Here is a 26,190-nt window from a genome sequence, read left to right as displayed (position 1 = left end):
ATAAAATAAAAGGGGCTTTTAGAGCTTTTTGAGAACCGTAATATCCTCTGACATCCCTTTTAAGTACTACACGACAAACAAGTGAAGCGCATGTTTATCAGAACACTGGAGCGCATAAATCATTTCCATACTTAAAAGCAGAAATTAAAACCATATTTTTAAAAAAATGAGGAGTTCTGCCAACGCATTCCAACTGCAGCTTGCAGTTTTGGTGTACATTGAAAATATGCCATCAGTAAGGAAGACTTGAAGAAGTGAAAATGTCACTGAACTTTGCCCTGTCTTATGTTTCTGTTACAATTATAGATAGCGATTAAAAGCAAAGATATCATGGTCCGATCAAGATATGTGCCAAGTGAACTGAAGAGATGGATATTTTACCGTATTGCAATTAGAGATACCAATTAAAATCAAGTATGTATTGCAAGATATGAGTCTATGAAACACGCAAGGGGGTGCGTGTTTGCTCAGCTCAAGAACGAATGTAGAAATTCCCAAATAAATAGTGCTTAGACGTCCTAAATAATAGCATAAATATGGGAAAATTATATTTAAGGAGGCACATGGACATGGCTAGGTGGATGTGATTGGGTTCATTGATCCGACTGGCGGCCACAAGTCCAGTCCATTTTTGTCGACCCCACCTCGATTGGATGATCTTAGGCCATTGATCTTACTTATGAGATGGTTGCTTGGCATGGGATGAGGACCATATGCGTTGCATCGTAATAGCCCACATTCATATCTCCGTGTGGGACACCAAAATCATTCGTTTGGGTTGATCCGACGGTGTCTGACTGTCCGCTTGTCGGACCCTTTTAATAACGACACATCTTTCCTCACTTTACCCAGGCTAACAGAAAAAAGAGTGCTATTATCAAAACAAGGGTCCTATGCCATTATCCCTCCATAAAGTCTATAAAAAGCCCATTTAGAAACAAAATCTCCCTCCCTCCCTCCATCTCTCTCTCCCTCTCTGAAAAGCGATCGGAAAATGGAGGAAGTCGCCGAAACGGAGGCCGAATCTCAGGTGAATTCCTGATCTTCTCCTCCGGTTCCGTTCTGAGATTCAACGCATTTTATGTCTCTTTGGCTTCACATAGCTTGAATCATACTTTTCGGTTGTCATCTTATTTTTCATCATGCCTATTGAGTTATACCGACGAATATTCAGTTTCCATTCGATACTATCTTAGTACATTGTATAGATTTCGTAACCTAATTCAGAAATTAGAACTCATCTAATCTTCAATATTCTTAGGCAGCTCCTTGGATCTTCGAATTTTATCTCTTGGATGCAGAGTTCCGTTTGATGTATTGTTTATGTAATTTTTACAAAGATAAGCGTGCTAATTCAGAAATTTAGACACTTCTGTCCTTTGCTTCCCTATATGTGAATTCCTCTGAACTTCAAATTACATCCTACAGATACAAACATCCTTCCATCTAATGAAAATTTTCTATAATCATTTAGAAAACGGAGACTAAGTTTTATTGTTGCAGATGGATCTAACTGTGGAATCTGAAATAATCTAGGGCTTACACATGAATTTTGTCAAAGCTAACGGAATAGTGTTGAACAGTGAATGGGATGATGAATATATTTCTATTTTCTTGTTCATGGACCGGATCTATCGTATATGTATGGTGGGACTGTGAATTCTGATAGGATTTTTTTAGGAAAAATGGTGTATTGATGATTTTTGAAGGACTAGGTCGGAGCATACAAGAACAATGGCCCAATACATTGCATCCTAATTAGTATATAATTATTAATGCCTGTATTGCTTAGGCTGGCCCAACCAACCTCCAAGTGAGGATGACCTTCGTAAAGATGTAGTGGGAACTTTTGACTTCACTTTGAAACACTCGGGCACTCCTCTCCTTCCATAGTACCCAAAGAGTGGCTAACAGAACTATGTTCTAAAGGATTTTAACTTTCTTCCGCCAAGAAACAAGGGGCCAAGTGCCAACTCTCCATTAATTCCGGTAATGAGGCAGGAAAAACCCAAATGAACCCAAATATTTTTAGAATCCTGCTCCACATGCCTAGCCAGCTTACAGTGAATGCACTTGTGAAGTACCGATTCTCCCGCCTCCGCACAAAGTGCATATTGATGAATAATCAATATTTGGCAATTTCGAAGGTGGTGTGTTGTCAGGATTTTATCAGCAGTGTCGTCCATCCAAAAGCACACACCCGAGGTGAGGCAGGAATGCTCCATACTCTGGCTAGGTGGGTGTGGGTGGGGTGGAGAACAGAGTTAAATGCAATCTGCTGGTAGAAAGATTTGATATTAAATGTCCTGGACGAGCATCAGATCCAAACCCCCTTTTGTCTTCCCCTGACTTCTTGATATAGATAGCCTCAATAGCTTCCAGCAAGCTCACCACCTGGCCCAGCGCTCTGTCAAAGAAGTTGCTCTTGAAAATTTTCCTTTAAGTTATATCCTCCTGCCGGTCAAAACAATCCTTGGTGAAGGTTATATACAATCAGAAAATTAGGTCTGATTGTATATATTATGTTAGATATATTTATTGCATGTTTTTTTGGCTCATTGGCCTATTCTCTGACACTGTTTTTGAAACTTCATGCCTATGATTGTAAAAATGAAACCCCTTGATTGACCGCAAGATGATATTTCCATGTGGTGGTAATTTTTTGACTTTCTAAGTGTCATTAGTTTCTTTTGAAACATTATTTGATGCCTTGTTTCGAAGTTGTTTTGTGCGATATTAGTGTATTTGACTATTTCTTTTCCCCTTCAAACTTAAGATTAGTGGTATTGATTATTGAATGTTGCAATATTCGGTAAGTGAATGGATTCTGTAGTGTTCAAGAGCGGCTGATATTGTAGTATGAGAAAATCATGGGCTTGCCACCTTCTTATTTGATCCATTTAATTTTCTTGTTATTTACATGTAGGTGTACATGGCATGCATCCTACAAGGCCAAAGGTAACCTTGTTAGCATCAAAATTATTTTTTGTTGAGAATTCCATTGCATTGCTCAGGCTTCTATCTTAATGTGCGATTAAGGCAAGAGTTCAGTTCTTTTGCCTTATGTGAACTCTTGCCTTATGTGTCTGGCTCACCATTCATGCAATCCTTGGTACTATACCAATTGTATGGATCAAATCAGAAACCGGGAAGTGATTATTCTGATACCATATAAAATAAAGGTAGAAGTAGAGCTATTAAAAGTGAAATCAAGTTAACTGGATGGTGAAAAAGATTTACTGATGGGTAGCTATGGTACTTGGGGTATATTACATATCCTATATACTAAATGCTACGTCATGACTACTCAGTGATTAGGTGCCAAGAGCTAGGATTAAAACTACCTTCCCATCAAATTTGCACTGGTAACCAAATTGTAGGATCACAATTACTTAAATTACTTTGATAAGTTCTTCTCTAGATTTCAGCAATATCTATTTGATTGACTTCAACGATTATGTGTTTATAATTGATGACTTCTTATGTTTCAATTTCCAGAGTTGGAGTTGCATACTATGATTCTGGTATTCGACAGCTTTATGTCTCGGAAGTGTGGGAAGATGGGAGTGAGGATTTCCCCCTAATTGATCTTGGTATGTGCCTCATAAATTCTTGGGTCATTAATTCTGTAGTTTCACTCACCCATTTATATGTTGCTTTTCAACTTGACACTCAAAACGTCTTTGGATTGCCCCATTGGCCTCATTTTTCTTCATTATGATTCTATTGGTTTGTATTGCTTATGCTTTGCTGTCATTTACTTTATTGCAGAGGTACATCCATTGTATGACCATGTATCAAAATATCTTACATATTTCTTTGACTGAATTGCTTCAGTAAAATATCAAGCTAAGCCTCTCGTTATTTACACAAGCACTAAAACTGAAGAATCCTTCCTTTCTGCTCTACAAAGAAGTGGTTTGTAACTCATAACTTTGTTGAATAATATAGTATCCATTTATGCTTCTCGTTGACTTGTTTGTATGATGAAACAGATGGTAATGAGGCTCTTGTAGTGAAGCTTGTGAAAAGCTCAATATTCAGCTATGAGCAAGCATGGCACAGGTACAAAAATTTCTATAGTCCTGCACTATGTTCAACTGGTGCTCTTGTTTGTTTCTCAGTTCTCATAGACAAATACCTCGCATTTTTCTTTCTAAGCACAAAGACTTATTGTAGTTGATTGAATTTCATCGCATAATATCCTTTGCTTCAAAATGAGTCTAGAAGTCAAATGATTGGTATTTCCAGATGTAATTCACAGAATCAGTAACGCTTATTTGTGGCAATTTTGGGTGACTTTGACTGGTATTATGTTGGATGATGGACCTATCTATTTCATTGATTTTTCACTATAGAGTTTTTACGTTATATGTTTAGTGTTTCATGTATCTATTGCTTTCTACCAAAGTAGTATAGGCTTTATTGTTCAAAATTCATTTTGATGGCAGAAACATCTTTTGAGACCACTCACAAGTTGTTTACAAACCCTAATATAACTTTGCTTATTTGTGTGAAAATTTGGATTAATTCACAGTAAAAAATACTATGATGTTTCAGAAATTAAACTAACTCTTAACTGCGCCTGAATTTGTGTGAATTGGGCAACAAGGAATTCTTAGAAATAGGTATCAGAAACGGAAAATTTTGAAGCAAATCCATCTTCAATGACCCACATAAAATCTCACATTCAACAAGAACAAGAATAATAGGAATTTTGTTTTTTAAAATGGAAAGAATCAACGTACAATTTTTGTGATTAGGGTGCACGATCAACACATATTATGCAAGTATCACCAGAGTACACCTAGGCTGATATACAATTACCGTAATGAACAGAAAGGGAACACATGAGAGTAGGAATCATAAGATTGTAATGGTTAGCCTGAGATGACCTCAGTCTTCGTGCATATTCTTCACATGGGTATTGATCTGTCCTTGTAATAAATTATGTAAGCGAATTTCTTCAGAAAAGCAATTTATGCTCTTTCTCACACTAATTCTGAATAATGGTTGACCAGGGATCTCTACACTCGGGGATCAAGAAACAGATCAGAGACCTAGTTCCGGTACTACCCAGTGTCTGGTCATCATATTATTTTTAGGAGATCTTATATCCTGGGGGAACTAAAACTAGAAGGCACTTGCTTTTTCAAATGTAGCTGTTTACCAAGCCTTTTCAGCTGCAATTATTGTACTCGAATTTTCCACACAATCTTTTAGAGATATGTTGCAAGGAAACAGAACATGTTTTCATATATAGAGGAGCATGTGTTTTGTTAAAGTATAAAAGATTTTGGAGTAATTGGTTGTTTTCACATGATATCAGAGCAAAGGTCCCAGGTTCAAAACTCCTTGATATTAAAAATCCACATGTAATGGACAACTCTAAAAAGAGGGGCCACATGTGAGGGGGAGTGTCAAAGTATAAAAGAATAAATAGCGCCATCTCCAATGGCTTAAGCTTTTGGAGTTATTGGTTGTTTTCACATGTTTGATGGAAAATGTTAGGTGACATGCTGAGAGGTAAGTTAGTCCGGAGGGCGGAATTCGATTTAGAGATTTGATTGAAGGGAACTAATACTATTAGCTCCGCTGGCATTCTGGGAGAACCTAGTCATTGAATCCTTGAAGTTGTTTGGCGCCTCAAATTGGCACAGAAGCTGACTGCTACTTTGAAAAATTCTTTGTAGCATGAGTTAATATTTACTATGTTTGTCAAAATATCGAGTTGCTAATATCTTCATTGGTGGTCTTTCGGTAGGCAAACATTGTTACCAGTGCAACAATATCATAATGATCATTTCCGGCATTTTGACTTGAAAGGGGGGGGGCTGTGTAAAATTGGTGCCCATGCAGGTTATTTTGGTTTTATGGTCATATCATGCCATTTTAAGTTGTTCCTAAATATTCTTCAACGGAATTCTTTCAATGAAGCCTAAAACCTCTTGCCTAACTTACCTATGAGTTTGCGACTGATCTTCCCATTTTCACTCTTCTATTTTCAAATGCTATCACAATGTTGAAAGATCCTAGAAAACATAAGGTCCTGACTCCTGACAGGAAGTTGATATTGATTTACCCATAGGAATATATTTCACCTTCAGTTATTGGGTGTTTATTGCATTGCCTACTTCATATTTATTCTTAAGAAATAGATTTTGATTATCAGTAGAACATCACTAAAGATTTCCAGTGGAATTTCTTATTATAACCGGGTAGTAGCAGTTGCAATATAGCAAGATAATTTGAAATTTATCTGAAAACAGATCCAATGTAATCAGAGATGGACAACAAGAAATCTATAGTTAGTGCTGCAAAAGTCCATTAAGATTTTTGATTTTCTAATTGATATTGTTCATCAGTTCGAAATGATTATTTATATGAGGGTCATTTGCATTTACACTGATCAAATGATTCTGGTATTTGTTAGTGGATTTTGATTGATCTTTTTATGGCCATTGCTACTCCACAGCCATACTTGTATTCTGTTCCTTCTGCTTTGGGTAACTGCACTTCCTAAACATTTAATTTTAGTTATTTATATGAGTTTGATAGTTGTCTTTCAATCTTTAGCTATGCTTAATTAGATACAATTGTTACATTTAGATGTTAAATGAATTTGTTCAAACCGTTCAAAAAAAAAAAAAAAGAATTTGTTCAAGTTCAGTATGGTCAAATGAATTTGGATGATATGCGCTTGAGATGATGCTTGCTTGCCTGGCTTGCTTTTCTCAATTTAGGGAAAGTTGATTGAGCATCATTTGCTGTTGCAGATTGGTATACCTTCGAGTTGCAGGGATGGATGATGGGCTAAGCATTAAGGAGAGAATTTGCTTTGTAGGCTCTGATAAACTATTTTGTCTCTTCATGATTTTGAACTGCCTCTGCTCCTATCTCTTCATCCATTTATCTATTATTTATTTTCTTCTAAAATGTTCCCAAATACACCAAACTGCAGAATTCCAAGAAAGGGAGGAGTGGAATTTAGCCATAAGTATTTGATTAAATGTCTGATTTCTTACATATATTGTGATCAATATGAAAATGGACTGAGTCATGATTCAAGTCTCCTTGTACTATTAATTTGACAGAATTGAAGGTTTCCTTCAGATGGAATTTCACAGTGTCTAGTATTTGCTTTGCATTCTTACCGCATGGTCTCTTGAGAAAAACCTACATGAATATTTTATTTTACTTCAGAAAATCGCAGTGAACTGAACAAAGTCACTGTTAAAAAGTGTCAGATGTGCTTGATCTTTGGTTATTTTACTATTTTATGATTACACCTGCTCATATAAATAATCTCACAAACCTTTTGTGGAGTTAAATTTTCTTTATGTTTCTGAACATTTACCAAAAACAACGAGTCTCTTTGCCTGCCAACACTTATCTTACTTCCAGTAGAATCTGCTTATACATATGTTTCATATGATATTTTCCCGATGGCAATATAAAGATCTCTTATTTCCTACAAAGAAATTAATACATAGACAAAATTTAGTAGTTCCATACGATTGCCAATTTGGCATGGGCATTTTCCTTGGTTTGATTCTAGAACCTTTTTGATATATGCATCAATTTCTCAAACTCTAAACTCGTCGTCTTAGAAGCAGAATTTTGTCATCTAGTTTTTTGCTTTTATTTTCTCTCCATTTAAGCTTAGGGTTGCACGTGTAGCTCAGTGGAACTAGGCTTTCTCCTTCAATCTTGAGCAGGTTCAAGTCCGGCTTACCTACCAATAAGTAAATAAACAATAACACAAAAAGATTGTTAAAACATTACATTTCCAGTTATGGTTATATTTTAATTGAGGCTGTTAACTTACCAACTTCTCCAAATGCTTAAGCTGTTGGAGAAAGGCGTTATTTATCTTTTATACTTTAACACTCCCCCGCATGTGTGGCCAACTTGGCAAACACGTGGCACATGTGGTCCCACTCTGGGCCGACCATCGCATGTGGATTTTTGCTATCCGGGAGGTTTGAACTCGAGACCTTTGGCTCTGATACCATGTTAACTTACCTACTTCTCCAAAAGCTTAAGCTGTTGGAGAAAGGTGTTATTAATCTTTTATACATTAACAGAGGTTATAGTTGTCTTCTCCATCTGGAGGATACCTTGCTACCTGTTACTATCTCCAATTTCTCTGCAACAGTTTCTCACTTAGCTTGAAATGTAGTCATCTCATAATTTTGAATCATCCATGTGTAAGCATATCTTTTGCATTTGTTCCTGACCCTATATCTTGATTACTATTTTTGCAGCTTGGCTGAAATTGCTTTCTCGAAATTCTTGCTTGAATGCTTCCTGTTTTTTGTTGAGTGCAGCTGAATTCTATGATGGATATGGGAAGTGATCTACAAGTTCGTGCAAGTGGGGGCCTTCTTGCTATACTAGAGAATGAGCGGCTTGTAGATACTCTTGAACAGAAGGAATGCGGCACTGCATCGATAACCATTGATTGTGTCACAGAAATCTCATTTTATCCTCCACCATACTTACCATCATAGTTTGAAGTTTATGCATAGTTCATGTTATTCATATGATGTAATATAACTACTTTTATAAATGTATACTATGGATACCTGTAATATTATGTATGACCTTACATCTGCAACAGAAACAAGTTTCTCAAACTGGATGCAGCGGCTCATGAGGCATTGCAGATTTTTCAAATTGACAAGCATCCAAGCCACATGGGCATTGGGAGAGCTAAGGAAGGGTAAACAACGAAACATATTTTGTGGCATTTAATGGGAAGTTTCCAATGATTAAATCTTTACCTTCTTAAATTGTAGGTTCTCTGTTTTTGGGATTTTGAATAAGGTATGTTGGATCTATGTTGTTTTGAAAGGCCATGTAATCTTTGGACTAAGGCATTTCTCTTATTTCAGTGTGTCACTCCAATGGGTAGGCGTCTGTTGAGGTGAGCTCTATTCAAGTTTTTGCAGAGAAAAATTTATTGATGCTATTGTTCTTAGAATTACAACTTACATGGGGTCCCAAAAATGGCGTTCTCCTTTTAGGACTTGGTTCCTGAGACCGATTCTAGACCTTGACATTTTGAATGGCCGTCTCGACACTGTATCCTTGTCAAACTTTATTCTAGGGCAACCTTTCCACATTTCCTTTTGCTTGAACCTGTCAAAAACAAACTGTATTCTCTGAGAAGGCATAAGATATCATTCTTTATTTGCTGTGAAGAATTGATGGCTGCTTTACATGATACTCTTAAGTATGTAAGGGATATTCCCCACATTCTCAAGGTAAACTTGCAATTTTTTTTTCTCCTTTAAATTTGTTTGCACATTTTATTTTGCTTATGAAATTCAAACTGTACTCTTTATCTACCTTCACTAGAAGTGGTAAACCGGTTTTAAAGCTCTGGAATTGGGGAATGAGCTTAGTTGCACTGATTGGTAATGGTTTCAGGAGGCAACAAGCTTGTTCTCATAAAGTTTAGGAACCTAGGGTTCTCAGGAACTGTCATTGGATACCAGTATTAAAATGTTTGAGATGTGTTTCCTTTTTGAACGAACCATACAAATTGACCTAGAGTGATTGTATTTATACTTTACAGGAACCTAGAATAGCTCTAGGCTTCTAGCAGAAAACGACGAAAAACTACCAATATAACACAATAAACTTGATTGACTTGAAGGCTGTTTTCGAGGGTTCATGGTAGTAGGAGAGAGATCTGTTTCAAAACTAGGGGTGAGATTCCAAAGCAGGATTGGCACCTTCAGTAGAGGATTCCTATACTAAGCCAAAGAATTGGACACTTCAAATATAGTTAGTGGAAACTATAACCTTTTTGTTTAATATTTTATATAAGGCTACTGATATTTACTCTTACCATGTTTTGATAGATGAACTCTCCTCAGCTTTTCCTTTTTAATTGGCTGCTGAGAGCTTTTTGGGAATTGTAATAACTTTTGACAGCTGGTTAAACAATAAAAAACAAGGCGAGTTCATCTCACTATCAAAAAATAGATTTTGCCTGAAATTTCGGAGTTTTGTCCAAAATTTTGAGATTTTGTTTGAAACAGATAATTTCTCAGATAAAAAAAAGCAAAGTTTCTATCGATATTCAAGTGGTGAAGAATCTTACGTGGATTTCGGTTGTGATTATGTATCGAAATGTTTCTATGATTTTTCAAGATTTCAGCTGAAATTTCATACTGAAAGAGAAATGTTTTCGTTTTGCTGATGACCAAAACCGAAACCGAAACCAAAATTTAAAACCTTGGTTGTTAAATGGGTTTGGTCGTAGTAATCGCGGACGGTGCGTGCAGCTTCGGCTTTGATGCTTGGGTAGTGGTGGGGGCCATGGACCGAAATCCGAAATTTCGGATTTCGGTGGAGACCGACACCGAAACCACTAAAAACAGAAACGGTCATTTATTTCGGCCGAAATTTCGGAATTTCGGTTTTTCCGAAATTTGACCCAAAAAATCTGTTTTTTTAAAAAAATTAATTTAACATTTCACCAAAATTTCGACCGAAATTTAATATTGAATAAAATATTGGTTTCGATTTTTGTACCAGATTTCAACCAAAATTTCGGGGTCCGAAACCAGTACCGAAACCGAAATTTTAAACCTTGGTGGGGGCACATTGTGTTTTCTCTATTGGCAAGGGAGATTTGGGTCTCCTCAGCTCCCCAAGTTCAACTTTAGAAGTCCTGTAATCAGATGATAAGTGATTCTTAATTTTTCAACCACCCTCTGCATGCCTTATTTTATGAAGTGTTAAATGCTTATCTTTTCTATGCAGAAATTCAACTCTCCAAGTTCTATATGCAAAAGCGGTGACTGGTCAGCTTTTTTGAAGGTACCAATGTGTATATTTGAAGAATTTCGTCTACTAGTTGTGCTCTCTATTGAAAAAGTTATTTCAAGATTTTTTTTTTTTTTTTTTTTTTGTATAACTGATTCCCGTTGATTGAAGTAATGCTAATTCTATTCTGTTCGAAATTCATGAATGATGGTATGCTTTATTTTGCAGAAATGTAGTAAGCTTAAGAGATGATAATGAGGCCCAAGCATTGAAGGAATATCTAACATGGGAATATGCTATACAAATGATTTTTTTTGTGGTTATTGTTGAGAGAATAAATTCCATGTGGATTTGAAGAACTTGTCATTTATGCATACATCACAGGCTTACCATTTGCTTGCTTGATTTTCTTTTGTACAATATCTTATTATTGGAAGGTCTTGTCAATTTCCGTAAGATTTTGTTTGGTGGCAAGAATATGAGTTGATTGTTCAAACCAACTGACATGTTATAGAAATCCTAGTCAAGGGAGCTACAAGCATATGCAAAAGTATTATATGTAGGGTATTGAACTATAGACACACGATAATTAAAACCTTGGATGTTATCATACTAATTGCCCTTTTTTGGGCAAGACGGATTACGAAAGACCGGGTGTATCACTTGTGGGGTGAACTTGGCAAGTATGACATGGATTTTTTTTATTTTTTTATTGTCCCATACACATTCATATTCTTTCATATCGTGCGAGTCTTATCTAACTTGTGCAACATGCACGTACAAGTTCACCCCATAGAAGAGAATTCAAAATAGAAAGAGATTAAGAATGTGTTGCATTTGGATGTTTCTAAATTTCCATAATTTCTATTGAATACCCATGCTTGCATCTAGAGTTTGTACTTTAACATATTCCTTGGATGTTATATTTTAGGGATTCATTTTATAGTCATGATCTTTTTCGAATTAGGTGATAACTGATCTATATAATTAAATTGATAATATAGATCTGATAACACATGCTACTCACTTTATCATAGTATGTATGCTCATGGCCTCTACAAGAACGTGATGATTAGTTTGTTGTCTAGGATATTCTAACCACATTCCCTGCAATCCTTATGTATTGTGCTTTGGTGATGTAGCTTGCCACAAATTCTCCTTCTTACTACTAGTGCCTAAAATGTTACGTGGGAGAGGGTAATTGAGCATAGACTAAGAAAAGAGACTAAGGTGTTAGAGAATCAGTTTGGCTTCATGCCCGGACGATCGACTATGGAAGCTATCTTCTTGATTAGGAGGTTAATGGAGAGATTTAGAGAAAATAAAAAGGACCTTCATATGGTTTTCATTGATTTGGAGAAAGCATATGATAGGGTTCCCAGGAGTGTTATGTGGTGGGTCCTTGAAAGGAAAAAAAAGTGCTTACTAAATATGTTGATGTGATTAAGGATATGTACGATGGAGTAGTAACTAGTGTCAGAACCACGGATGGCACGTCTAGTGAGTTTCCAATTACAATAGGACCGCACCAAGGATCGGCTCTAAGCCCTTATCTTTTTACGCTAGTTATGGATGAGCTTACGGAGGGTATCCAGGATGAGGTGCCGTGGTGTCTGTTATTTGCAGATGACGTAGTATTATTAATCGACGAAACCAAAGCAGGAGTAAATGCTAAGTTGAATTATGGAGAACTACTTTGGAATCCAACGGTTTTAGACTGAGTAGGACTAAGACAGAATATATGGAATGCAACTTTGGTGATGTAAGGAGGCGGGACGAGGATGTAGTAAATATGACTGGACAAGAGGTACCTAAGAGGGATATCTTTCGCTATCTTGGTTCAATTCTACATAAGGAAGGAGAGATTGAAGAGGATGTTAACCATAGAATAAGTGCAGGTTGGTTGAAGTGGAAGCTTGCCTCAGGAGTTCCGTGCGACCTTAAAATCCCTACCAAGTTGAAGGAAAATTTTTTAAGACAGCCATGAGGCTAGCTATGCTGTATGGCTCAGAATGTTGGGCCACCAAGAAGCAGCATGTGCATAAGATGAGTGTAGCGGAGATGCAAATGCTTAGATGGATGTGCGGCCACCCAAGGTTAGATAGAATTAAAAATGAAGACATACGTAAAAAGGTGGGGGTGGCACCAATTGAGGAGAAGATGAGAGAGCACCGCTTAAAATGGTTTGGACATATCCAACGTAGGCCTTTGGATGCTCCGGTGAGAAGAGGCGACTCGTGCCAAATTGATGGAGTAAAAAGAGGTAGGGGCAGACAAAAAACAACTTGGGTAGAAACAGTGAGGAAAGACTTGATAGCAAGGAACATAACAAAGAACATGACCTTGGATATGATAGAATGGAAGAAAATGATCCACGTAGAAGAACCCAACTAGAGCCAGGATTAGAGCAGGGTAGATTCCTTCTTCATGAAATTTTTCTAAAGGATTCATTTAGCCGACCCCAACTAGTTTGGGAGAAAGGCTTTGTTGAGTTGGGTTGAGTGGAGACTACTAGTGCCTAAAAGAAGAACATGATTCTCTCGGCAGTGTGCCTATGTCTATGGGAGAAGATTTTCACTAGGTTTACAAATCTGTCCTTTCCTCTCAGGCAAGAAAACTCACAACTCAAAACCCTAATACATGGATTATATATTAATGCCACTACATCAAGAAATTACCAAAATACCCTTTAGCACAAAACAAAAAAATAAATTTTCCTTCCATGGCGATGCCCCGAAAACCCACGTGCATGTTGTGCACATTAGTCAGCTAAGGTGATTACTTTTTAGTAGAATACGAGGCATCTGCACTACAGGGATGACTAATTGTAAGCAATAGTGTATTCATCCCTTCCTTCAATATTCTTGGGCTAAGAAAACACTTTTAGTTTTCGTACACACCAATTATATCTATACTGGTTGAACAATCTTGTGAAAATGCCAATTTAATAGTTTTGTATTTCTCTTGAGTAGCTGACATGTTGGAGGGATAATGGATCATGCTGTTTGCTTTTCCTTATTTTCTTCTTATATAACCTAACATAGTGACTTGTTACCTGAATTCAAACTAATTATAGACTTGCTCAATCCAAAAACTCATAGTCCTTGCCAAGAACTCACAGTCATTTTCGTTCTTTTCAGAGTATTTGTTCACTCTTGCACATAAACAAACTTTTTGAAGTCGGAGTTTCTGAATGTCTTCATGAGCGATTGGAACATTTGAATTTGGACATTGTTGAAAAGGTAGTTGACAATGTGAATAGTTTTGATGTTCTACATAATTTTTTTTCAGATTTCTTCAATTTTATTTTGACTAAGAGGTATTTGTATGTCCTTTATATCTATATATTTTATAACTTTTTGCAGGCAAGTTCGTGTATCACTACAGAGCTGGTTTATGTCTATGAACTGGTTAGTTCATATTCGTAACCATAGTGTTGTTCAACAATGACTGCTTTGTGCTCATAAAAACCTTGTTGTGCCTGGTTCCTTTGCTACCTTTGTACTCCTGTGAACACTTAGGGGCCGTTTGGAAACTTGGATTTTAGAATCTTGGATTTCCTCAAAATCGTAGATGGGAGACGAGAGAAGAAGGATACCAGCCGTCGCTTTCTGATTTCTCGCCCTTCTTTCCCGCAGCAAGAGAGTAGGAGAGCATCCCATGTTTTCAGGTTTTAGAAATCTCTCAAGATTTCTAAAACCTGGATTTCTTACTTAAAATCCAAGATTCTAAAGAAAAGTGAAACGGACGGTCTCCTTCTCTTGTCTCCAATCCAGGATTTTGAGGAAACCCAAGATTCTAAAATCCGCATATCCAAACGGCCCCTTAAACTTCAGAAACTTCAACTTTTGATGGGAAATGATGAGTGGAAAAGTAAGAAATATCATTACAGTTGTTTTCACAGATGCAGCTTTGGCTTAGTTTTGAGTCTATGCTGCTATATGTTAATATGAGTGTCTTTATGTGCACTTCATTGTTTGTTTATATTCCAAAGAGTAAATGCATGCAATTATTCCATTGATCTGGCTGGGCCTAGTAATTATTTCATAGAGGCAGTTTTAACCTTCGTAGTCTACTTTCTACTTAAGTTCAAACTAAAATAGTGTGCACAAATGCAATTTTTTCTGATATCCAAGCTCCATGCAACCATGTTTTAGAAAGTCTGTTAAGTATAATGTCCATTCTATGGTTGCAAAATCTGAGATTTAATGTTCAATTTACTGAAATACCTAATCAACAAATTCTCTCATCTTTTGGGTTTGATGCACTTTTGTTACCATCAGAGTCATTTCCTCAAAAGGGTTCTTTAGAATGATTTCATTTGATTATTTTTGCCTACATCCTAGAGTTAGAAGATATTGCAATGCCCTACCATGTAACTTGCAACTAGACTAGTTCATGGCCCATATGACGATATCAGCCCTTTTGGCCATAGGTGTCTTCATGATCTAGATGCAGCTCCAGAGAGTTTCTTGGGCTTGACCACATCTAATGTCGAAAAAATCTACAAACAATGATAAGATACCGAATTTTTGTAGGTTTTTTTATGATTGACAACCTGATACCAGTTTATATAGAATTATACCAAAACTATGAAATAAGAGTTGATGGTTACCACTTGATTTCAGTGTCCACGATATAATTCCAATCTGGATTCACATATGAGGAATACATTACTGTAGAAAAATTAACTGCAACTAACCCTTCGTAGAATAAAGATCCCAAAGATGAAACTTGCAGCGAAACAAATCAGATCTAGGTTGATTACAACCGTAGATCATTAACATTTTATAATCAGCATAAAATTTACAGAAGATATCTCCCCAGCTTTAGATTTTCTTCTCTAGTAGAAAAACTACAGGAAAAAAAAAAAAAACTGTGTGCATCTCCTTTCTTTCTTATTCCAACAGTCATAAAACAAAACTGCAGAAAAGAATCCTCCCTTTTAGAGATGAGAGAGTTGAGATTTTAAGATTTTTTCTGATCCGATTGGTGTGTCCGATTTTAAGGAAGTGGAGATCCTCCTCTTACTCAGTTGAATACAGATTTTTGTCAAGGAAAGGAACAAAAAATTGTGGGTAGAAGGCCATTCATCAAATGTTATTTCATGGGTGCTTTGTAGGAATTTGAGCTCATGGAGATCAGTGCACTTGTGGCGGTGTTTGGGTGGCAGTGAACAAATTGTTAAAGTAGGAGTTTAGGTGTTATTTTTTTAGGGAAATGATATCACCACTCAAACCTTTTAATAATCCACGCTCAACTCTCTTATCGTTTAGCATTTAAAGGGCTGTCAGTAGGATATTAAAGTTATCAAAAAGCTCTTTCAAAACCTTAAAATAGTAAATGACAAGGGAGTTGAGCGCATGTTATTAAAACGTTTGAATGGTGATATCATTTCCCTTTTTTTATTATAGTTTAAGAAAGGCCAACGAAAACTCCGCCTGTGTTTTTCACAGCGTCCCAAGCCAGGATAAAGGAGGAGGGTTGGCGTCAGATTGGCCGGAGGTTGGCAGCCGGCCGTAAACTTTGCCACTCTTCTATGAAATGAATCCTATAGTTGAGTTTAAGAAAGGCCAACGAAGCAGTGGATAAGCGGGTAAAGGAAGGTGTAATATGACTGTTTTAATTGAGGGGCAATATGCCCATTCTGTTGCCTGCTGTATGTCGTTGTCTTTTAAGAAAAAGAATTACATCAGAATTCATATGTGTTGTAAATCACAATTCAAACCTGACATTTGGTGAACACAAAAGAAATTTAAAAGGCACAGAGTTATGCAGGTAGTCACGTATGGTTGTGATGTATTACTAGGAATAAATATCAGATTTTTTATGTCATACTCTGTGGATTTTCAGAAAAGAAAGTTTAAACATACATATTTTTATAGATAGTCAGGTAAGAGTATGATGTATTACTTGGAAAAATATCAGTATTTTTTACAAGCCATTCTTTGGAGGTACGGGTAGAGTTGGGTAAATTGAAGCAGGAGCATCAAGAATTTTTACTTCATGAGGAAATTTCTTGGCGACAGAAGTCAAGAGTGAGATGGCTGTCCGAGGGTGATAAAATACCGCCTATATGCATGCCATGGCGAGTTCTAGAAGGAGATCCAACAGAATTGAGTCTCTACTAATAAATGGCGATGTGGTTTCTTGCAAGGAGGGCATTTCTGAGGCTATTCTAGATTTCTTTTCTTCTCTCTACTCTTCCAAACATTTGATCCACCCCATCCCGGAAGGTGTTGAGTTTGACTCTCTTTCTTTGTCTGATAGTGCGAACTTAGACAAGCCTTTTTCTGAGGATGAAATTTATTTAGCTTTCTTTTCGCTGGCAAAAGATAAGGCCCCTGGTCCTGATGGCTTTTGCCTTGCTTTTTTCCAATCTTGCTGGCCTTTTGTGAAGGCGGATATTTTGAAATTCTTTACGGAGTTCCATGAAGGGGGGAGTTTGGATAAAGGTACAGGATCCACATTCATTTCTTTAATCCCTAAAGTGGAAGGGGTTGTTAAAGTTTCGGATTTTAGGCCCATTAGTCTGGTGGGCTGCCTATATAAGATTCTAGCAAAAGTGTTGGCGGATCGCCTTAAAGTTCTCCCTGTCATCATTTCTGACAGCCAGAGTGCTTTTGTAAGCAAAAGACAAATTTTGGACTGCTCCTTGATTGCAAATGAGGCCATTGATTTTCGATCAAAGAGTGGAGAAAAAGGAATCGTTTGTAAGCTGGACATGGAGAAAGCTTATGATCGGGTGGAGTGGAACTGTTTAGATTACATTCTAGACAGAATGGGCTTCAACAATAGATGGCGTGATTGGATGTGAAAATGTGTTTTTTCAGCTTGGTTCTCGGTGTTGGTGAATGGGTCTGCAAAAGGTTTCTTCAAGTCTTCTAGGGGTTTACGACAAGGGGACCCTCTTTCCCCTTTTCTTTTTGTGATCGTCGCTGAAGTTTTAAGTAAGCTTATTTTAAAAGGGTGTGAGAAAGGATTGATTGAGGGCTTCTGTATTGGTAAGGACAAAGTAGAGGTTTCAATTCTGCAGTTTGCTGATGACACCTTGCTTTTCAGTGCTCCTGAAGAGTCTAAGCTGTTGAATATAAAGGCTATCCTGCGGTGTTATGAGTTAATCTCTGGTCAGCATTCAAACTTTTTTAAATCGAGCTTTTTTGCCCTTAATATCATGGAGGACGAGGCTCGAAAGTTAGTGGATATTCTTGGTTGTAAATTTGATGCTCTTCCCTCTTCTTATTTAGGACTTCCTTTGGGAGTGGGTAGACCTATCAAAGCTATGTGGGAACCTGTTGTTAATCGTCTTGAGAAGAGATTAGACTCATGGAAACGAAACTTGGTTTCTAAAGGCGGTAGATTAACTCTACTTAAATCAGTCTTAGCCAATATGCCGGTATACTTTTTATCCCTATTCCACTGTCCTGCTCATGTAGTGGCAAGGATGGAGAAAATTCAAAGAAGGTTCCTTTGGGGTGGATCAAATATTAAATCTGGATTTCCTCTGGTCAAATGGGAAAAGGTGTGTTCAAATATTAGAGATGGAGGTTTGGGAATAAAAATGATAAAAGAATTCAATAATGCTTTGATGAGTAAATGGTTGTGGAGATTCGGAGAAGAAGAGCACTCCCTTTGGGCTAGAGTTGTTAGCGGTAAGTACGGCACATCATCTGGCAGGTGGGAATCTACGGATTGTTATTCGGCAAAAGGTTTGACAGTTTGGAGAGATATCCTTAAATTATCTCATTCGTTCCGCAAGGGGTGTCGATTTAAGGTTTACAAGGGGGATAGAATTAGATTTTGGCTAGATGCATGGTGTTCCGAAGAACCCTTAAAAGACATTTTTCCTGAGTTATTTTTGGTGGCTGCTGTTAAAGAGGTATTTGTAGTGGATTGTTTTGAAAGACTGGAGAACAAGGTCATTTGGTGCCCTAAATTCAGAAGGAACTTTTTCGACAGGGAATTATCTTCCCTTTCAAATTTGTTTACTTTGATTGAAGGACCTTATATCAAAAGAGTAGGAACGGATAAGAGAATCTGGATTCATAGTAAGTCTGGAGTGTTTTCTGTAAAATCTTGCTATTCAAGTAGGATGACCGGAGTTCCTGACGTTTTAGTAGCAAAGGTGTGGTCTGTTCCCTGCCCTCCAAGGGTGGTTTTTTTCGGATGGTCTGTTAGCCGGGGGAGAATTCAAACCTTGGAGTTTTTGAGAAGGAAAGGAATGATGTTGGTGAATCATTGCCCTCTGTGTCTTCAGGATGGGGAATCAATTGATCATCTTTTCCTTCATTGTAAGTTCGCAAGGGTGATTTGGGGTCTGCTGTTGACTAGATTCGGTATTCTTTGGGTTATCCCAAATACTATTCTGCAGATTCTTCAATGTTGGGATTATGTGCCTTGGAAGAAAAAGGGGAAAGCTTTGTGGAGGATTTGCCTTTTGGCTATGTGGTGGTCGATATGGAAAGAAAGAAATGATCGAGTTTTTTGTCGATAAGGCCAAGTCAGCTTACGGGACCTTTCAAAGGATTGTAGCAATTTCGATACAGTGGGCTAAAAGTTCTTCTCTGTTCTTTGGTACCTCTGCTTATGATTTGTGGGAGGGGTGGCTTATTGTTTCCTCCGAAGGTTCTTCCAAGTCAAAGATAGTCCAACAATGGTCTAATCCACCCCCCGGTTTCTTTAAACTTAATTTTGATGGAGCATGTTTTGGGAACCCTGGGTTGGGGGGAAGAGGTGGTCTTCTTATAGATGAAAAAAGTATGGTAATTTGGGCTTATTCAGGTCCGTGTGGTCTATGTGATTCTAATGAGGCGGAAGTTAAAGCGGCTTTTTCCTTAATCTTGCATCTGGAAGAAGGAATTTTGGACAAAGTGATTATTGAAGGAGATTCATCAAATGTAGTGAAATGGATTTCGGGATCTGCTCCACCTCCTTGGAGCTTCCTCTCCTTGATCGAAGAGATCTCAGATAGACTTTCGGGTTCTCTCGCCTCTTTTAGTCATGTGAGAAGATCAGCCAATGGTGAAGCAGATGGTTTGGCCAAATCGGGAGCTATTAGATCTAGTGTGGAGTGGTTTGATTTTATGCCTCCCTAGTTTTTTCTGTGTTTATTATTCTCCTTGTATTTTTCTCTTTCTCCTTGTATTCTTTTATTAGTGAATCTTCTCGATTCCTTTTAATATATTCTCATTTTAAAAAAAAATGATAATTATGATTATTAAATTTTCTTTTCTTATTATTTTTGAGATTTTCTTGAAAAAAACAAGATTTTGGGGTAGATCTCCAGATATGCATCACATGCCAGCAATATGCATCAGATTTTGACAGCTGCAATACATATTGAAGTTTTGATACAAAAATCATGTCACTTAGTACTCTTAAGTACCTAAGCAATATATGAACTCTCCATATGCACAATCACATAGCCAAACAAGCTTGCATGCAAGGTAGTCTAAAAATGCTAGTTAACAAGGAGCAGCCCTTTCATCCACTTATACCAAGAAATCAATAAGGTAGTCACCGTCCTATCTGAGTGCTAAGAATAAAAGCCTCATGTCCATGTTAGATCTCACGAATTCACTTTAACCAATCAAGAAAGGTTCTAGTATGTCCAAAAACACGTGTGTGTATGTCATTTATCCATCTCAACTTGAGTGGATGGTTTGTTTTGAGGCTGTATTTATACTTCTAGGTTCAATAATAATTAATAGTCTCAGCTTATCTCACTCATTTAACATAATCTTGCAGGGAGTTGTTATTGAAAATGTTCTCAAATTTTGTTGTGTTGTACTTAAATATTATCTAGTATTAAAATTGTGACCGACATAAGCTAGTCATTTCTTATATAGTTTGTTTATTTTTCTTTGCTAACTATTTGTACCCATAAGGACCACAACGTAATCTATATTATTTTTTTCTTTGATACTATTGAAAGGGTTTGATTAACATAATTCCGAAGGATTGATTTTCATCTAAGCTATTATCTCAAGTTTATGTTGTGTATCTTATTTTGAGCTACTGTGGTTGTTTTTACGGACATTGCTGTCATGCAAGGAATTTTTTTTACTACTTTAGTGACCTAGCATTAAAAACAGTTGCCTGTTCAACAAACAAACTGTATTTCATTCTAAATTCTTAATAGCGTTCAATCAACTAACTAGCATATGGTTTTTGAACTTTCTAAAATTTCAATTTGTATACCTTGTAGGTAATGGGTGTGATTGATGTTAATAGGAGTAAGGAGAAGGGGTATGAGACAATGGTGAAGGATGGATTTTGTGATGAGGTTAGAGTTCCAATTAATGACTTCATCTAAGAGGAGATTTACTCTTTTTCATTTAATTTATTTATTGTTATCCATGTTAGTGATTACTTTAACCTATTTGTATATCATTATTTGTGTACCTTGTTACCTATTCAATTACTTAGTCACTCCGTGTCATATGGAGTTTAGTTTTCTTTAATTCATATAGAGAGGTGTTTGCTTTCTTTCTTTCTTTCCCCCCCTCTCTCTGATGCAGTCAAAGTATGGCGTACCATGAGGAGGATTTATACACTATCAAATAGGATGATTTAGCTTAAATTTCCATAAAAGTCAATGGCATTAAAGGAAGAACACTGAAGGGTAGGAGCTGCAATTAAAGCAAATAGGAATGGGCATTTTTGGAATTTTTCTTCGAACTTTGTAAACATTGGTAGATGCCCCCTTTTTCCATCTCTGTTTTTTGTTCTTTGCTTGGGAACTTGTAATTTTTTCGTGCGAAACTTGTAGTTAATTTATTTTCCTTTTTCATGTTTCTAGAAATTCTCTAGGAAGCCTTTATGCTATTTTTTGAAAATTGCAATGTAAACTCTATAAGAGAGCATGGATACCCAAGGATTAAGACAATTAGAAATTGATACCTATTAGCCAATCTTCGGATGTGATAAAATGTAATTGACAATCCTTCAGTTTTATCTTGAATCTCATCGAAAAGATGGGCAAATCTCCATGGAGGAACCACCGTTCCACTTAGTCATCGAACTACATTCTTAGAGTCTCCTTCCATGATTGTCTTAGTGGCATCCATCAACTATAGCGGCAATTTTTGTTCAGGTGTTACAACTATAACTATGCACTCGTCTTTAGCGGCATCCATCATCCCCACATAATTGTTTTTTCAGGTGTTAGAACTGGTTTTTACAATTTTTCTGTTAACTCAGTTTCAAAAGACTTCACTCTGGTCTACTTCAATCTCCAATAAATATCTAAATGAGCCGAGGTATTCCATTGCAATCTTATACTGCCACTTCCATTCAATGCCTTACGATCCTGGTTGCCACTTCCTGTAATTCTGTTGTCATTCTTTACATCCATTGAATTTAGCGGCCAATAAATCATGCTTTCAAGCTCCAAATCTTAATGGTGGCAGTTTCACCGCAGGATTTAGGCTTTCATCCTAACCAGTCCCTGATTTTGGTTCATGCAAGGACCAAACTGCGACACATTTAGCTTATGCTGACATTTTCATCAACTTTCTACTCAATTTGGTAGATCCAATAGCGTCCTAAAACATCTTGTTGGTTATTCTTTCCCCCCACATTCAGCTTCTTTTTTATGCAGTGCTTAAAATTATTTAATTGCATTTATTTAATTCCCATTACTTGAAATTTTCTCCAAATTATTTGGTGTTGCAAAAGAAGTTATAGATTGATACCAAGGGTAGGACCATGGAGATATTTATGATATTTTTCCATTATGCATTGGCAACTCTCTTTCATAAATATGACACTCCACTGTTGCCATATTTCACCACATAAGGTACAGTTTTTAGGAAGGTCCAGTGAAAAGATTGTCATCCAACTGGGCTTTAACCATAGGGAGACTACATACTATGATGCTGATTAGGCAGGATTCCATGTTCTGTAGTCCACCACTGGATTTTGCATATATCTTTGAACCTATCTAGTGCAAATGATAACTAATTATGAGAGTAAGTCATAATCAATTGCTGAACTTGAGTGTCATGCCTTTTTACTTGGGAACTGGTTTGACACAAAGTATTACTGGTGGAAGTGGGGAGTACATGCAAATAACCAGTTATCATGTATTGTTACAGATACATTTTTAAAAAAATGTATTGTTACAGATGTAGTACTATCTAAATTGTCTCCAACTTGGTTTTCCATAAGAATATGAAGCACATTGAAGTTGATCACTTAATGCGGAAGCATGTTACATTAGGGAACATTCAGAGTCCATTTATCAATATTGATGCCAAAGTAGGTATATATTCTTCTTGGACCTTGGGGAATGGTAAATTTCAAATGTACATACTAAAGATAAGTATCATGTACTTGCATATGATAGCTTGTGTGGGAAAACATAAATATAATTGAATTGTTATAACATGAATAACAAGGCTTGTGTCTAATTGGGAACCTTTCATTTCGGCATTAAGGACATAGCTAATGGTTATAAGGATCCTCTGTTTTTGCATATTGAGTTAAGCACTATTCAGTTAGTGAGTCATATATGGAATGCTGATCTCCCTGTTGTCACATTCCCAAGGATGCTAATAAGTGAGCAAGATAATGCTTTCCTCTTTTTGCATTGATAATTTACGTTAGGGTTTGAAATTATAAAGTGCACCCGAAGCCGAGTGAATTGTTGTGTTTTTGGCTCTGAGGTTACATTAGATATAGCTCAATACCCCAAGTTGTAAAATATGATTCCAACTTTAATCTTTTAGCAGCTGAATCATGCAAGCTATAGTTCATATTATATATCTTTTACCTATGCTAAAAACATTTTTCCATTTAATGCTTAGTTGGATGAGCTGAGAATAATATATGAGGAGTTGCCAGAGTTCCTAGAGCAGGTAGTATCTTTAAATTTTCATAGATTAGACTTAGATTATCATTTTAAGTAGTGATTTAAGTTTTCATTAAATCATATCAATGTCTTGTAGGTTTCATGTTTTGAAATGGAGCGTCTTCCTCACCTACGTGAGAGTAAGCCCGTCCCATGTATTGTTTATGTACATCAAATAGGTAGGTCTGCATATTATTACCAAATTTACCTTAATTGCATGTAAATTTTTTCTCTATTATTATTTATGTTATAACCTCTACCTATTTGAAAAAATGTTCAATACTTATATATATATGTTAGAATTCTTCAGTTCTTTCAATTTAGTGTGTACACCAAATTCTGATGTCCTTGTATTCAATAAATACGTTTGTAGTAATTTTTAAAGAAGTGTTCAGCAACTAAATAATTTTTCTCATTGGGTAAGCTAGGATCATACCATCGACCTTAATGTTGTGGCCCTTATGTTTGTTTGTTTAACACGATGGGATAAACCATTTAAAGCTTGGTGTGCATCAAACATATGTGGAAACACTTTTCCATGACCAATCCCAATAGCATGTAAGAATTCAGCTAAAGAAATTCCTGAATTTCCTTAGGATTGGAAGGAAATTTGGAAGAAACCTAGTTCGATAAGGGAGCTTGATTCTACTATTGGTGGGATAAAGTGATAAAATTGTTTGATCTATTCTTTTGGGTTGTTCTTTTGGTTCTTTGTAATTATGGTTGAATGGAGATTTTTTCATCACTGATTCCGGTGTGTTGGGAACTCATGTATCGAATCCGAAAATGAGAGGAACTCCATTGTAGTTCAATCTAACAATCTAAATGTGGCTGTCACCTAAGTTTTAAGGGAATACCTCCTTGATTTTTGCACACCGTCTAGATAATTGTCGTGGAAAGAACAAAATGGTTTACTTGAATGGTAGGAATCAAGAACTACGTGTTGAAGATATGTAGAATGGAGATTGGATGTCGACTAATCTCACATTAGGAGAGATTTCATGTTTGATTTTTTAGGACAGCAGAGGATTTCGAGGTTGCCAATCAATTACATGGACAAAGGAAGAATATAGTGAAAGTTTATCAACTCCATCGGAATATCCCATAGTTTTTTATGGAACTTAGTTTATCAAGTACAAAATCTGATTTTCAGAGTTGGGTAAAAATTTTCTACTTTTAAATACTAAAGTATTTTTCAATCCCTAAATGCTTGTAAATTCTTATATCCAATCCTTTTTTCTAGTTGTTGATCAGTTCACCAGCCAAATTTTTTTTAAGTACATGTACATTCCTTAAATGAATTGAGGTTGAGTACAAATTTGTGAGAGTTATCAATAGATTATTTCTACACCATTCATAAAGACTGAAGATTAGTTAGTCTGCATGTTCAACGAAGACATGGGAAATGGCAGAGTTCATGAAGTTGCTAGCAAGTTGGCCATGATTGGCAACATTGCCCCAGCTTGATGGGCGTGGTTGAGATATTTGGATATCACTGTTAGTCGGTATTCTTGTAATGTATTGACTTGTGGGTAGAGCCTTAGAATGGACATTTAAGTTTCTCTTTGTTTTTCCTTGGATACCCTGGGCATACTTTTTTTATTCATAGTGAATCCCACTCATGAAAAGTATGACTTTCTTCTCCCAAAAGTCTTTTTCTTCTTTGAAAGATGTCACGCTAAGAAATTCCAACCGTCAAGTCTCCATTTTGTTCAACAGATAAAGAAATACCATTAGCCAAACTGGTGCCATCAGGATGTAGCAATAAGCAATGAATGTTGCTCCCCTAGTAACAACATCAAAACATTAACATAAGCAGTATGTAGAACTGATAAAACCCGACGTCCTTGACATCGGAATATGCAATTGCATATGGATAAAATGATTTTATGAGAGAGGTCTCTCGAAGAGCATCTCCTAGACCGAGATTCCTACCGCAGTGATCCGGAAGGATTTCAACAAAAACCCAAGAGGATGTCAATTTTTCTTTTTCACAAAACGATTTCAGTAAGTTGTGCCATCTGGAAAACAGAAAAGCGCTGGCCCTTTTAAAGCCCAATCTAGCCTCTTTCATGGTATGTGAAACAAAAATAGAGCCTCCCCTATTAAGTAGCTCTGAGTAGCTGTCTAAATGTGGAAAATATTTGTTCTTATCTGGGTATTTCTTGATCCTGGAAAGGGGACTTCTCAAAAGAAACAAGAAAAAAGGATTTGGTTTTCTTATCTAGAACAATGACATGATTTTTATAAAGAAAGGAACTTCTCACAAGCCAGAGTCGAACCAATGCTAGAAGATGTGAAAATCCTGCTAACCTCTCCCCTGATCGTGACTTTGGTGACCTGGTTCCTTGAAGATAGATCCAGAGAAAGCAACCGAAAATTCAGCACTCCTTCCTTCGAATTGTCGAGTTCTCTCTTGATTGTGGAATCACATATCACTCCTCCATACTTCTATTGTAGCTCCCTCAGTGATGCATGTTGTTCCTTGTTTGTTGTTATCTAGATATGGACAATCTACTCTTATTTAATAGAAAGTCCTTGTTAGTTCTCAAAAC

General features: G+C 36.7%; 1 protein-coding gene across 8 annotated transcripts in view; it reads left to right on the top strand.

The window, feature by feature from the left end:
- The first annotated feature begins 919 nt into the window (after positions 1 to 919).
- Positions 920 to 26,190, top strand: part of MSH5 (MUTS-homologue 5) — a 34,543-nt gene continuing 9,272 nt past the window's right edge. For 4 of the 8 annotated variants that reach the window (XR_013252757.1, XR_013252758.1, XM_077387565.1 and 1 more), the window contains exons 1-18: positions 920 to 1,030; positions 2,927 to 2,958; positions 3,499 to 3,593; positions 3,838 to 3,918; positions 3,996 to 4,065; positions 6,777 to 6,840; positions 8,331 to 8,485; positions 8,624 to 8,725; positions 8,802 to 8,829; positions 8,880 to 8,929; positions 9,030 to 9,087; positions 9,183 to 9,269; positions 10,780 to 10,836; positions 13,923 to 14,024; positions 14,148 to 14,192; positions 20,990 to 21,067; positions 23,592 to 23,642; positions 23,733 to 23,814. Coding sequence is in view for 6 of the 8 variants with exons in the window: in XM_077387565.1 (XP_077243680.1) it covers positions 995 to 1,030; positions 2,927 to 2,958; positions 3,499 to 3,593; positions 3,838 to 3,918; positions 3,996 to 4,065; positions 6,777 to 6,840; positions 8,331 to 8,485; positions 8,624 to 8,725; positions 8,802 to 8,829; positions 8,880 to 8,929; positions 9,030 to 9,087; positions 9,183 to 9,269; positions 10,780 to 10,836; positions 13,923 to 14,024; positions 14,148 to 14,192; positions 20,990 to 21,067; positions 23,592 to 23,642; positions 23,733 to 23,814 (1,273 nt within the window). In the remaining 2 variants the exon portion in view is untranslated. Of the gene's footprint in view, positions 1,031 to 2,926; positions 2,959 to 3,498; positions 3,594 to 3,771; positions 3,919 to 3,995; positions 4,066 to 6,776; positions 6,841 to 8,330; positions 8,486 to 8,623; positions 8,726 to 8,801; positions 8,830 to 8,879; positions 8,930 to 9,029; positions 9,088 to 9,182; positions 9,270 to 10,779; positions 10,837 to 13,922; positions 14,025 to 14,147; positions 14,193 to 20,989; positions 21,068 to 23,591; positions 23,643 to 23,732; positions 23,815 to 26,190 lie in introns of those variants that run through there. The other 4 variants (XM_077387566.1, XM_077387567.1, XM_077387569.1 and 1 more) reach the window with 4 other exon arrangements.

The sequence above is a fragment of the Tasmannia lanceolata genome, unplaced genomic scaffold (genome assembly GCF_043159265.1).
Source record: "Tasmannia lanceolata isolate RefF3 unplaced genomic scaffold, GAP_Taslan_0.1 ptg000008l, whole genome shotgun sequence".
In the NCBI taxonomy this organism is placed as follows: Eukaryota; Viridiplantae; Streptophyta; class Magnoliopsida; order Canellales; family Winteraceae; genus Tasmannia; species Tasmannia lanceolata.
This window is presented reverse-complemented; position numbering and strand designations above follow the sequence as displayed.